The following is a 13,484-nucleotide window of genomic DNA, read 5'->3' as shown; positions in this document are numbered from 1 at the left end:
CTGGTGTGTGGTTTAGTGTTCATATCTTCAGCCACATTATTGTGACTCATCGTCTGCTTATGAACTTACTCCTAGAAGAAAGGGCATCATCAACCAGGGTATAGTGATGAAGCTGCTCTGGCTGTGGATATGGCTCACACCATGATGACAACAACCAATACAACAGCTGCAGTTGAGGGGCACTGATTTCTGCACCAACAGAATCTAATGGAAGATAACATAGTAACAAATGTATACTGTAAAATCCACAGTCAGTGGAAGAGGGAGGGGGAAGGGGGGTTCATGCATAAACACATATATTCAAATGTTATAAATATGGCTCACCAAACCCCAAATCTATGGTAAGTCTCCCAGATTAAAGTAAGTCATATTTAACTAAATATGCAGGCTGCACATAACTTTGCAATCAGTCCCAATGATTACATAAAGTATAATAGAATGTACTGCTGCCCAAAACAGCAGTCACAGAATGTAAGGAAAGTTACCACTAACCAGCTTGGAAGAAGTATTCATCTCTAGGTTGATGTGGTGATGCCCAGTACAAGGGTAGCAGAAGACTCTTACAGTAGAGCGAAGGTGAGAAGCCCTGTAGAAGGGCCACTACATTGCTCTGGTACTGTAAACCAAAGCACAAATTGTGGGCCTGTGGAAGATATTGACAAAATTTACATTATCTCATAGAAAATATACCTTATTGTTTAGAAAATATATACATACATATATACAGTACATACATACACACACTAAGTGTAATTACCTTATTATACTTAGGGAATTACACATACATATATGCATATATTTTTAACAATACATTATTGACAAAAATAAAAGTAAGTACAGTGCTTTAAAAAGTTAAAAGTTTTTAGGAGCATAAATCATAATAATAAAATTCTCAAGCATCAAAGGGTCAGAAATTGATTCAGTATACATAAAGTATATTGTATATATACTATATAGTCATGATGGCTGACACTTTCTCCTGATATTCCCTTCTCCTGTGTATTTCTTTACACATCTGTGTGCCTCTTATGTAAAATCATTAGTTGACTGACAGAAAAATTTGGAAACTTTGCTGAAAGGGGACAAATGAAGGCTTTGAAAGTAAACAAAATGTTCCCTTCTGAACAAGCCACTTGTGTGCTGCCTTAGGCAGTGTCCGTCTCTTCCCAGGACATATCACAGACCCAGCATGGTTACAGACTTCATTTTCATCCCTGACATAGTGAACGTCTTGTTAATCTGCTCTTTCCAAGTTGAAAAACTAAGTTTTCAACCCAGTCCAGCATGACCTCTAGAAGGCTCATTCATGTACACTGAAAATACCTTCTCTAGCAATTTTGGTTGCAAACCTAACCTGCCACTAGATGTCACAACCTGCAAGGAGAAAAAGGCTACCTTCCAAACCAACTCACTTTCATTCCCACTTGACCCAGCACAGGTGCAGCAAAGTCACAAGTAAATTTATAATAAATGATCATGATGGTAAATGATCATACTTCATAGGATCAATTCTACAGTATGACTGCCGAGTTCCTTGTCCGAAACTCGGGAAGGAATCACACTGCGTTGCTTCCCTGCACAAGTAAATTTAGCAGGGAAAACATGGGAGCAACTGAGTGACATGGTCAGAAACCAGTTTAATATCTACACTCAAAGCTTTATTGTTTACCCGATACCATTCAGCCCACTCATTTAAGCAAGAATCTTGATGCTAATTTGACCTACATGCCTGGCACATAATGGAGTATAGGGGTACTCAATTATGAACAACCTCAAAAGTCCCCATTTTAGCGTGTCAATCCACTATACAAACCAGCTCCAACATCTACTTTTAGAACTGATCCAAGGACCTCCACCAAAGAGCACAGCCTGAAGAAGAGACCTGGTTGCAAGACGTGTTTTTTGAATACCAAGCATTGGTATTCAAAAAGGTGTCAATGTTAGGTTGACCCCTAACACTGTCAACCCCCCCCCCCCCTGACAGAAAGGAAATAACGTACTACAGTATCTGCAAGACCAATGGGCCATACGAATGAAGCAGGCTAGAGCTAATTTAAATAAGCACAAGCAAGCATCCACCTAATATTACACACCAACTGGGCAAGAGACAAATTCTCAGGATGAACACTAAGAACTTAACTTAAAATTGATCTCACACTGGCCAGATGTAGATAGGGAGGACCCTGGAGTACAAATGATTGATTCTCAAGGCTTCCTCTCATGACAAAGCGGATTGTAACATCTAGTGCTAACAGTCTCTTTGATTCTAAGTATTGCTTGAAGGAGGTATTCTGAGAGTAGATGAATGATTCCTCTTAAGAGGTTTTTCTCTATTGTCTCCCTTGCCCCACTCAGTCTGGCGAGGGTGACTTCATAATATCTTCACTGAATAGTAGATAGAAATTCGCACCAGCTAGACTGGATTTAGGCTATATCTTGGGAGAAGCTGGACACTGCCAAAAGAAGTGACAGGTGGTTTAAGCTCAGAAATAATATATGAATTTAATTTACAAATCTGAACATTTCATAGACTCTTAACTCTATTCCCAAAGCAACACTACTGTACTATCTGCAACAACAGTGGACATTTTAATGTAAATTATGAGAAAACTAGCATAGATAAGGAATTTTTAAATGACCCCCAACCATCCTAAATAACTCTTAAACTGATACAGGTACATACAGTGAATGTTAAATGTGAATGGCAGTTATGTAGCATAGCTGGAGAGGGTGGGCGTAGCATGCATGCTGCAGATACTAGTCTTTTAGCATACATGGGCTTTGTCCACTCCACATCTAAACGGGACAGCTTCACCCGCACACTGGGAACTGGCAGGACCCGCGCCATACACAGCTCAGCACTTGCTTTCTGATTTTTCTGGGGAATAGAAATAAACAGGTAATCCAGTTACTGCCACAAATAAAATATGATTATGCTAGAATATCCGTATTAAATCTGATATAAATTCTGGACCTCACAATCACATAATTTATGTCCCTATCAGTGCACAATTTGCTATCTTTTTGCAGCAATATTTAGCACCACTGGATATCAAATCTGCATATTTGATATTTAAAAAATAAAATCATTAAAGAAAATTAATTTACAATATTATATTTAAAACAAAGAGCATTCAAGAAAACACTCACTATCAAGTGATTAAAGTAAAGTAAAGGAGAGTATCGGTGGTGGGGAAGGGAAGAGATAAGCCTAACACACTTGACCCAGTTAACCAGATGTTTCTTAATTAAATTCTGGATGTACATCATATATATATTTGCTTACAGATTTTGTTTAGTAATATTATTAGGATAATAAAAAGTTATAAAATACTTGTTTCATGAATGCTTTATTAGATGGAGATTCTCCGGGCTGTCTCTGGCTGGCTGGCGGTCTACTGAGCCATTTCCCAGAAGGGTCTTGGGGGGGGGGGGACACAAAGTGAGGGTGAGGGAGGGGATGAAAGGGGTAGGTGGCCTGCTTGCCATGTGAGGACCCTCTGATGCCAACACAAACCCAATACCGACCTTCGGTAATATCGACCGCCAGACCGTTATATGTGGCTCTAAATACCGGTCTCCCAAACCGGTCGTTATTACCGGCAGATTGGTATAAAAGAGGCCGTTAAATTGAGTGGATACTGTGCAGCTATTAATATTTTTTTTCACACTGGTCATATTTTACCTTTCTACGTTTAGCACTGAAGATGGTTTTCATGTTAATGTGAGCATGCTGGGCAGCGTGCAGCACTACCGTGGGCTCCATCACCGTGAAAATGTAAGAGCGAATGGGAGTGTTGGCTTCAAGTGCACCAATTTCATCCTCAGTAGGACTCATTAGATTTGCTGGAGGATCATCTGAAGCGAAATGCATACATGGCGTGAACATAATGAGAAGCTTTTATGATTTACAAATGCAGGAACAGAAATGCACGTACGTAATGACCGAAGGCAATTCAAGCTTTTTTTTATATAAAAATTAAAATCTTATAATAATATTTATTTCTAAAATGTATAATATTTTTCCCTAATCAATCAGCTTGTATTATTATTTCCATCTCTTGCCTTCCAACTATATTTAGTCTTCAATAAATAATAGTGCTATCAATGACCTATTACTACAAATATTCAAGCTTGCATACATTCAAGTAAATTGACTTGACCTAATCAATAATCACTCATTACTAATTGCTTACTAGACACAACAATGCTTAACACATTTCACAGCATTACAACAAACACAATTTAAAAAACCAGCGTTGAATGTAATGAAACACCATTTTCTGGGTGAGATCTGGAGGCTTCCCGGAGCTATCCAGCTGATACGGATGTATAAGCTTTGGGCATCAGTCAATCTGTTGAAGATATATAAGAAAATTCACTTTTGCAAACAGAGTGGTAGACGGTTGGAACAAGTTAGGTGAGAAGGTGGTGGAGGCCAAGACCGTCAGTAGTTTCAAAGCATTATATGACAAAGAGTGCTGGGAAGACGGGACACCACGAGCATAGGTCTCATCCTGTAACTACACTTAGGTAATTACCACCGAAGCAAGAACAGAGAAGAAAAGCTGGAGGTACTTGACCGAAACCCACCGACATCAGCCAAGAACTGAAAGGCTCGGGTAGCCGGTGAGGGGTGTTGGGCTCCCCCTCCCGAGGAGGTGGGAGGGGTTGTGCAGACAGCGGCAAATTGGTAATGAGATGATGTCATGCTTGTTTGATCGTTTTTCTTCATGGAGAGTTCTATCCTCTTGTTCGGCATTTAGTACCATTTCTTCACCAGAATAGGGGGTGTTTTGGGGTGCCTATCTTTCTGGGTACCCAACCAGGTCGATAGCAGACATAGAGTACTTCTAAAACATATATAGGGTGTCTCTATAGGCCACTGCTCCTCGCTCCTCTCTGAGGGGGGCCAGGTTCTGGCTCGTGGTCCCCGGTAGGCCTAGAACTCCATGTACATTGACTGATGCCCAAAGCTTATACATTTGAATCAACCGGATAGCTCCGAGGAGCCGAAGGGGCTCTTCCCCCCAGAAAAGAACCTTTGAGCAAACCAACACATGGTTTCTATTGAACCACAAGCTCCAGTAAGGACTTGGTATGAAAATTACTTCCTTTAGTGGTAAACACTTACAATTAGATGGAGTGAAGTATGGGGGATAATCATGCTGACAAAGAGCATATATTACAGCTTCAACTCTATGGTAAAACCCAGAGGACAAGTTTGTCTCGGACGCCCCAAATGCTATGCGGCACAATGCACGTTCACTCATATTGCTGTGGATGATGAACATTATTAATATCACTCTGCAACTAAATAAGATTTTGAGTCCACAGCATATAAAAAACACTTTCTGAACCAGAATTATTGGGATGCCTTATGGGGGTGCAAGCCCAGCTGTGTCCATAAACAGAATTACGATGTATCTGAAGGTTCCAAGACTCACAGCTCCCCATATGATGCCCGACCCAAAAGTGAGAAGAGGAGAGTTGGGACAAAAAGACAGAGGTACTAGGGACAACTGAGTGCCAGAAAATTAAATTACTGCACTAAAATTATATTCAGCCCATTAATTGGCAATAATGCAAATGTACTGTACTGGTATATTAAAACATATTGCAAAATGGCATTAGTTTTAAGGACATATAAAAAAACCAATGTTGAATGTAATGAAATGCCATTTTCTGGGTGAGACTTAGAGGCTTCCCGGAGCCATCCAGGCTGATATGCTAATGTCAGACTTTGGCATCAGTCATGTGTATGGAGTTCTTAAGGCCTACCGGGGACCACGAGCCAGAACCTCACCCCCTCAGAGTGGCACGAGGAACAATGGCCTATAGAAACCCCCGTGTGGTTGGAAGCATTCTATGTCTGCCATCGACCGGGTCAGGCACCCAGAAAGGTAAGAGCCCCAAACAAACCCCTATTCTGGTGAAAATTGCTACAAAAGCCGAACTAGTGGACTGAACTCCCCAAACAGAAACGAGCATATGAGCATGACGTCACACGTTGCCGCTGTCTGCGCAGCTCTTCCCCCTGCCCAGGAAGGAGAAAGGGGAGCCCCAGACCCCCACACTGGCAATCCACACCTCAGTTCTTTGGCTGAACATCAAAACATGCGAAAAACTGCCAAATGGGGAAAGGGAGGGTTGCCGGCGAGCCTCAGGGTCTCACGCAGAAAATGGCGTTTCATTACATTCAACGCTGGTTTTCTGGCTTCGCTCCCCGAAGCAACCTACCAAAAGATGAAAGCCAGAGGGAATTACCCGGGAGGCGGTCTCTGCTCACTCCTCAAAACAAAGTCAAGACAACTTTCTGCATCCGCCAACCCAAAGTGACACAAGCTTGACGAGGCCCAGGCCCAGGAACATTCACCAAGTAACGCACAGCCAGGACCCTGTTGGACCTCCAAAAACATCGCGCCCTAATGTCAACCCAAGACATGTTACCAAAAACAGCACCAAGTGCAGCAAACTTGCGAATGTCAGGGGGCACTGGGACAGACCGCAGGCTGGCTAGACCTAATAACCCTGCGGACGACCTGGGAGACCCGAACCCTGAAACAGGGAAGAAGGGAAACCGGATCAACCCAGCCACCCAGGGAGGGGGGGGGGGGGGGAGCTGCGCAGACAGCGGCGCGGCAATGTGTGACGTTTGCTCGTTTCTGTTTGGGGAGTTCTGTCCACTAGTTCGGCTTTTGTAGCAATTTTCACCAGAATAGGGGGTTTGTTTTGGGGCGCTTACCATTCTGGGTGCCTGACTCGGTCGATGGCAGACAGAGAATGCTTCCAACCACACGGGAGTTTCTATAAGCATTGTTCCTCACGCCTGTCTGAGGGGGCCAGGTTCTGGCTCGTGGTCCCTGGTAGGCTTAAGAACTCCATACACATGACTGATGCCAAAGTCTGACATTAGCAATATCAGCCTGGATAGCTCTGGGGAACCGAAAGGGCTCCCCCCCAGAAAATATTTCTAAAAATGCCAACTGGGGGCTACACTGTCTAGCAAGTTGCTCAATTATCATCCAGCAGAAACATAAAAAATTTAAATCTAGAAAAAACCATAAGGTATGGCTACTCATATCTAGTGATGGGTAGTGCAGTAAACCCCTTTACCTATATTCCAAATCAGTGCTGATTTCTGAAAGTTTTTCACTGTTTATATCTGTTGGAAGATCCATGAAGTAAAAGTAGTCCATTGCCACTGCTCCTGTTCTTGCTAACATATTTGCCTCTGAAAAAGTTGTAACAAATGAAATTGAATAACTGAGTATGAAATATCTCAAAAACACTAAAAAAAAAAAAAAAAAAAAAGTTAAAAATACTTTGACACCTTTGATATTTCCTAATTTTAGAGTATATTCTATTAGGGCTCCTCTCTCTCACAAGGAGATTCATTATAATACCAGATAATCAAAATCAATTTTCCTTCAAACCCCAAACTTTTGAATAATCCACTTTTGGATAACTGAAACAACAATAACAACAAGGAAGAGAATAGTGATAATGACACTGATGATGAGAGAGTACAACAATGTTGATGACGACACATGAGATGACAACGATGGCACTGTATTGGTAATGGTGGTAACAGTAGCAATAGCAACAATGACACTGCCAAGAGGGAGGAGCAAAACAACAATACAGTAGTTGCATGATAATCACCAATATAACAACAACAACATTAATGATAATACAGCCTGGCTGGGTTTGAAACATGAAATCTTCACAAGTTAATGCATACCAACTACTGTAACTCCAGTTAGGTTTAACCCTTTAACTTGTGGAAGGTGGCCCCAAGCCCCAAGGGCAGTACTTACAGGGCACCTAGGGAAGATAGCCCTAGGCGCATGCAGCCCGAGTACCGTGGAATCTTACTCCTGGCTCACACCCCACCGGTAAAGACAGTCCACACCACAAGGCACAGAACTGAAACAAAAACTGGAGCCAGTGGCACTCGACCAGCCAGTAATTTCATCAGCCAAGAACTGCCAGTTGGATCGCCGGCGTGGAGGGTCTGGGGCTCCCCCTTCCCCCTCCTGGGGAGGGGGGGGGGGTTGCGCAGATGATGGGGCAGCGACGTGATGACGTCATGCTAGTTAGATAATTTTGTTTCGGGAGTTCTGTCCACTCGTTCGGCTTTAGGTAGCAATATTTTTACCAGAATAGGGGTTTGTTTTGGGGCGCCTACCTTTCTGGGTGCCTATCCCGGTCAATGGCAGACATAGAATGCTCCCAACCACAAAGGGGTTTCTATAGGCCATTGCTCCTCATGCCTCTCTGAGGGGGCCAGGTTCTGGCTCGTGGTCCCCGGTAGGCAAGAACTCCTAGCACTTTGACTGATGCCAGAAAGTTATACATAACCATTCATCCTGGATAGCTCCGGGGAGCCGACAGGGCTCCCCCCAGAAAACAAAGAATTTTTCAAGAGAATTTATTTCCTGCACACTGAAGGGGGGGGGGGTGTCATATTTGGAGGTGGCGCAGTTAAAGGGTTAATGTGTACTAACTACAGATGCTATCAAGGACAAATTGATAATATGTACAATTTTAAAATACTTGTAAGAACATGTTGAAAATTCATTTAATATAATTGCAAGAAAAGTAACACTCTTTGCTAGTACAGTATCATAACAGATTCGTCACAAACCTGTGGTATCTTTTAAATGTTTGTCCCAGGAATACGAGTACTCCCAGAGCTCCTGAGCTTCCATCAGAACTTGAGGATCAAACAATGACTGGGAGAGGTACTCCTGGCCCTCCTGTCCAATACTAAGGAATGACATTACTTTCACTGCCATGCTTTGGTCTTGGCCAGCTGAAACGTTGCCCTATGAAGAAGAAATGTGTATATCATGTATGCATATCATCTCTATTTCTGTCTCTCTTCTCTTCACGCAAGATTCACAACGCTATTTTCACTCCGTACAAGTCACCAATCTCGAGTAATGTTATAATTAAATAATATTACTCAGGATTACATGTACATACTTCAAGTTATTTAACACAGACTGTAGTGACTGAATTAAAAAGTGAAGAAAAGATCATAGAAACATCCAGGTCAACACTGAGGTCCTCTGCCTCATGCTGCCATGTCAGCAAGATGAGAGATCTGGTGTTGATAGATCGGACAGGGAGTATCACCCACTATCCTTCTATATCGCATCTAACCAGTAAATAAATAAATAAATAAATAAATAAATATATATATACCTGTATATATATATATATATATATATATATATATATATATATATATATATATATATATACACACACACACACTGCATTCAAGGTTCCTGCCCGCCATCTGAGGAGCTGGAGGAACTCGACAACGTATGATAATCATCTTTGTACCCTATATGTAACTCCTTTTTTGTAACAAAGTTCAAATAAAACAAATATCTATGTGTACATACAAAAGAATAGAGGGTGGTAGGAGAAGATAATATTAGTGTTCAGTGAGAAACCACAAGGTCTTCTCTGAATACTTTTTATTTTCTTCTCCGAGGCTATGGGTCCCCACATTGGCACCAGAGGTGATACCCTCACAAACTTTTTTAAAATAAATAAATAAACAAATAAATAAATAAATAAATAAATAAATAAATAAATAAATAAATAAATAAATAAATAAATAAATAAATAAATAAATAAATAAATATATATATATATATATATATATATATATATATATATGTATGGTTTACATTATTTCATATCTTCCTAACATTTTGCAATCAAATTAATCACTTAATAAGGAAATATATTTGATTAATTTTAGTAGTTTTTTGCACATGGTCCGACGTGTATGAATATTCAACAATACATTTTAGGGGTTAATAAGAAGACATCTCTAAAACTTGTAAGTTTACATTAAGTGTTTATTACTAGATACATGGACTTTGTATTTTCCACATTTCATGAACTAAATTAAGAATATTGTACATGAATTTGTCATGTATTTTGACAATGTACTGCTAACAGTTTCATTAATAAATATCTAATTCATATAGAGTAAACTTCACTCACCTCTTGTATATCTGCAATTCCACATATGCAGTGCCCCACTGGGTCTACAATAAGAGACGATATGCCGAGCTGCACGTTGACCGCTTCAAGGCCTCGAATAACAACAGTCACAAAACTTCCCTGGTGCTCTACTCGCATGAATGGGGTGAATCGCATTTTGGTTGGGCCAAAATACCCGCTGTCTTGCACCGATTCTGTTAACTAAAAATAAAATTTAGACAATATGTGTAAGTGATTTGGACATTGGGTGTATATCATTTAGACAGCCTGCATGTCAGCAGAGAGGGATGGACATGCACACACTTTGAAGAAGTCATATGTGATGCCTTGTTGAAGCCATATCTTGAGGTTATCTTGAGATGATTTCGGGGCTTTTTAGTGTCCCCGCGGCCCGGTCCTCGACCAGGCCTCCACCCCCAGGAAGCAGCCCGTGACAGCTGACTAACACCCAGGTACCTATTTACTGCTAGGTAACAGGGGCATAGGGTGAAAGAAACTCTGCCCATTGTTTCTCGCCGATGCCAGGGACCAAACCCAGGACCACAGGATCACAAGTCCAGCGTGCTGTCCACTCGGCCGACCGGCTCCCCCCATAGTCATTATTTTTACACACTTATCACATTTATTTTTATTTTTACACATTTATCATTTTACACATTTATAAAAGAGGTAACCGTGTAACTCAAGTAGTAGCCAAGTCAGCAAGCTCAAACTCCTTGAAAACCATTTCTATAGTTTTACACAAGAGTCTTTAACATATGACTGCAATCAAAGTATCTGGTTATTTTACACAAGCCAAATTCATCAAGGATAGGAGAGCTGCTAGAGCAAGATTAGCACAGATATTCCTTTAACGAGATTAAACAATATACCTGTCGATGGTTCGGAGGATCAACGTCCCCGTGACCCAGTCTCTGACCGGGCCTCCTAATTGGTAGTCTGGTCAACAGGCTGTTCAACACAACTGCTCCCAGCCTGACATATGAGTCACAGCCTGGTGTATGAATCACAGCCTGGTTGATCAGCTGTCTCCAAAAATTAAGGTCTACCACTAACACTAAATACTTCAATCTATACCAACTAAGAGCGTTTACTTGATAATGGTCCAGGACCGACTGAAAGTTGTTATCTCCTCATCTTCTGGTGTGTTGCTTGGTTATCTTATTCACTATTACTAATGTGTTATAATGTACCTAACCAAATCCATAACTTTGCATAAATTATATGTAACAAAATCTAGAAAGCCCCACATGACCCCCAATGACTGAATTGACTTATCCCTACAAGACCCCCAACGTTTGAACTGCCTTAGCCTCACAGGTCCCCAACAGTTGAACTGACAAAACCATGAATACTAGGAAATAGTAAAGTGTTCATGTGAACCTCCAAGAGAAATCATACATTATCAACACCTTAAAATTAATTTAAAAACACAAGAAGCAAGAAAGGCAGTGATAAGCATTTGTCAATTTTACAGGACAGAATTTGTATTTTATGTTTTATATATATATATATATATATATATATATATATATATATATATATATATATATATATAAATAAATAAATGAGTCCTACCGGGGCCCCCCCCCCACTCCCAAAAAAAAAAAAATCAAGCAGCATACCTTGAAAGTCCAAGTGGCAGTTTCCACATAAAGGCCCATATGCAGTGTTTTATTAAGCCTGTGTCTGTGGGCAGAGACAGCATTTTCTTCATCCTCCCAGTAAACTGGAAGGAGAGCTGACCCTAGGGACCATGCCCATGATGACCAAGAACCTTCCTCTAATGAAAAATCTGTAATCAATAAAGAAGAAGATTATCAGGTTCAGCAATACTGTAGCCACTACATTTATATACAATAATGTAGCCACTACATTTGTATACAATACTGTAGTTTATATTAAAATTCAAACTGTTCAAAAATTGGACATGTGACGATTTAATACAGAGGATTTGTAAAAGAAGTGAACACAACACTTTGGCATATACAGTACAGTATAGGGAATTAAAAAAAATGAGAAAATTAGCCAGGATCATGGTATGAGAAGAGCATGCATGAATAGTCATGCTATACAACAGAAAAAGTCCATAAAATACTATATTTTGAAAAAATCAGCGTTGAATGTGATGAAACACCATTTTCTGGGTGAGACCCAGAGGCTCCCCGGAGCTTATCCAGGCTGATATGCTAATGTCAGATTTTGGCATTATTCATGTGTATGGAGTTCTATGGGCCTACCAGGGACCACGAGCCAGAACCTGGCCCCCCTCAGAGAGGCAAAGGGAGCAGTAGCCTATAGAAACCCCGCGTGGTATTCTATGTCTGCCATCGACCGGGTCAGGCACGCAGAAAGGTAAGCATCCCAAAACAAACCCCTATTCTGGTGAAAATTGCTACCACAAGCTGAACAGGTGGATAGAACTCCCCTAAAAACAACGAGCAAACGATCATAACGTCACACGTCGCCACACCGCTGTCTACGCAGCTCCCCCCTCCCCAGGAGAGGGAAAGGGGAGCCCCCAGACCTACTGCGCCGGCTATTCACCATCAGTTCTGAGGCTGGATGTCAAACACGCAAAAAAACGCTGACCAGAGGGAGGGAGGGATGCCGGGGAGCCTCCGGGTCTCACCCAGAAAATGGGGTTTCATTACATTCAACGCTGGTTTTCTGGGGGGAAGCCCCTTTAGCTCCTGGAGCTATCTACCCACAGAGAAACAAGAGAATATACCTGGGAGGCAGTCGCCACACACTCCCCAACTCAAAGCCAAGACAGTTGGCTGCAACCGCCAACCCAAGGCGACACAGGCCCGAATGGGCCCGTGAAGGACACGAGACATCGAGCAGCCAGACCCCTGTACGACCGCCAAAAGCCCCATGCCTGAATGTCAGCTAGGACATGCCTCCAAGACGGCAGCAAGAGAAGCGAATCCACGAACACCAGGGGCATGGGGAAGGAACACAGGCTGGCTAGCCGCAATATCACGGCTGACGACCCGGGAGACCTTCACCCGCGAACAGGGAAGAACCGAACCGGATCAACCCAAAGCTCGTCCCGGACACAGAAGCCGTGGCTCGCAAATAACAGCGGAGGGCCGCATCCAAACACAAAACACGATACACCCCAGCCCGACCAACCAAGCACCAACAAACCAAGGACCCCTCCGGAAAGCAGCAGCCTCATCCCGTGCCAGAAAAGAGGGAGACAGCTGCAACCGAACAAACCAATCGCGACGACCAAAGGAGCAGAAACCCCTGCACTGGAGGAGAGTAAGAAGCTCAGCGACCCAACCCCAAGAGACAAATGACAACAGGAAAAGAGCCCCCGAGAAACAAACCCGAACCGAAGGGGGTCACAACAAATCGAGGAGAAGAAAAAGCACACTGTCCAGAGACCAGGACGACTCAATTGGCGCATGAGTAGGCCGAAGGTGAAACAACACACGAGACAG

The 13,484-nt window shown here is 42.1% G+C and overlaps 1 protein-coding gene across 1 annotated transcript in view; it reads right to left on the bottom strand.

Annotated features, from left to right (window-relative positions):
• The window catches only part of Vps13B (vacuolar protein sorting 13B), a 79,372-nt gene that overhangs the window by 50,276 nt on the left and 15,612 nt on the right, over positions 1 to 13,484 (bottom strand). The window contains exons 8-16 of the mRNA XM_045768163.2: positions 11,658 to 11,827; positions 10,033 to 10,233; positions 8,651 to 8,831; positions 7,117 to 7,234; positions 5,135 to 5,277; positions 3,686 to 3,858; positions 2,684 to 2,878; positions 493 to 643; positions 70 to 204 (exon numbers count right to left, since the gene is read on the bottom strand). Coding sequence (XP_045624119.2) covers positions 70 to 204; positions 493 to 643; positions 2,684 to 2,878; positions 3,686 to 3,858; positions 5,135 to 5,277; positions 7,117 to 7,234; positions 8,651 to 8,831; positions 10,033 to 10,233; positions 11,658 to 11,827 — 1,467 coding nt within the window. The remainder of the gene's footprint in view (positions 1 to 69; positions 205 to 492; positions 644 to 2,683; positions 2,879 to 3,685; positions 3,859 to 5,134; positions 5,278 to 7,116; positions 7,235 to 8,650; positions 8,832 to 10,032; positions 10,234 to 11,657; positions 11,828 to 13,484) is intronic.

The sequence above is a fragment of the Procambarus clarkii genome, chromosome 91, assembly GCF_040958095.1.
Source record: "Procambarus clarkii isolate CNS0578487 chromosome 91, FALCON_Pclarkii_2.0, whole genome shotgun sequence".
Lineage (NCBI taxonomy): Eukaryota > Metazoa > Arthropoda > Malacostraca > Decapoda > Cambaridae > Procambarus > Procambarus clarkii.
Note: the sequence above shows the minus strand (reverse complement) of the source record. Positions and strands in the feature narration are given on the sequence as shown.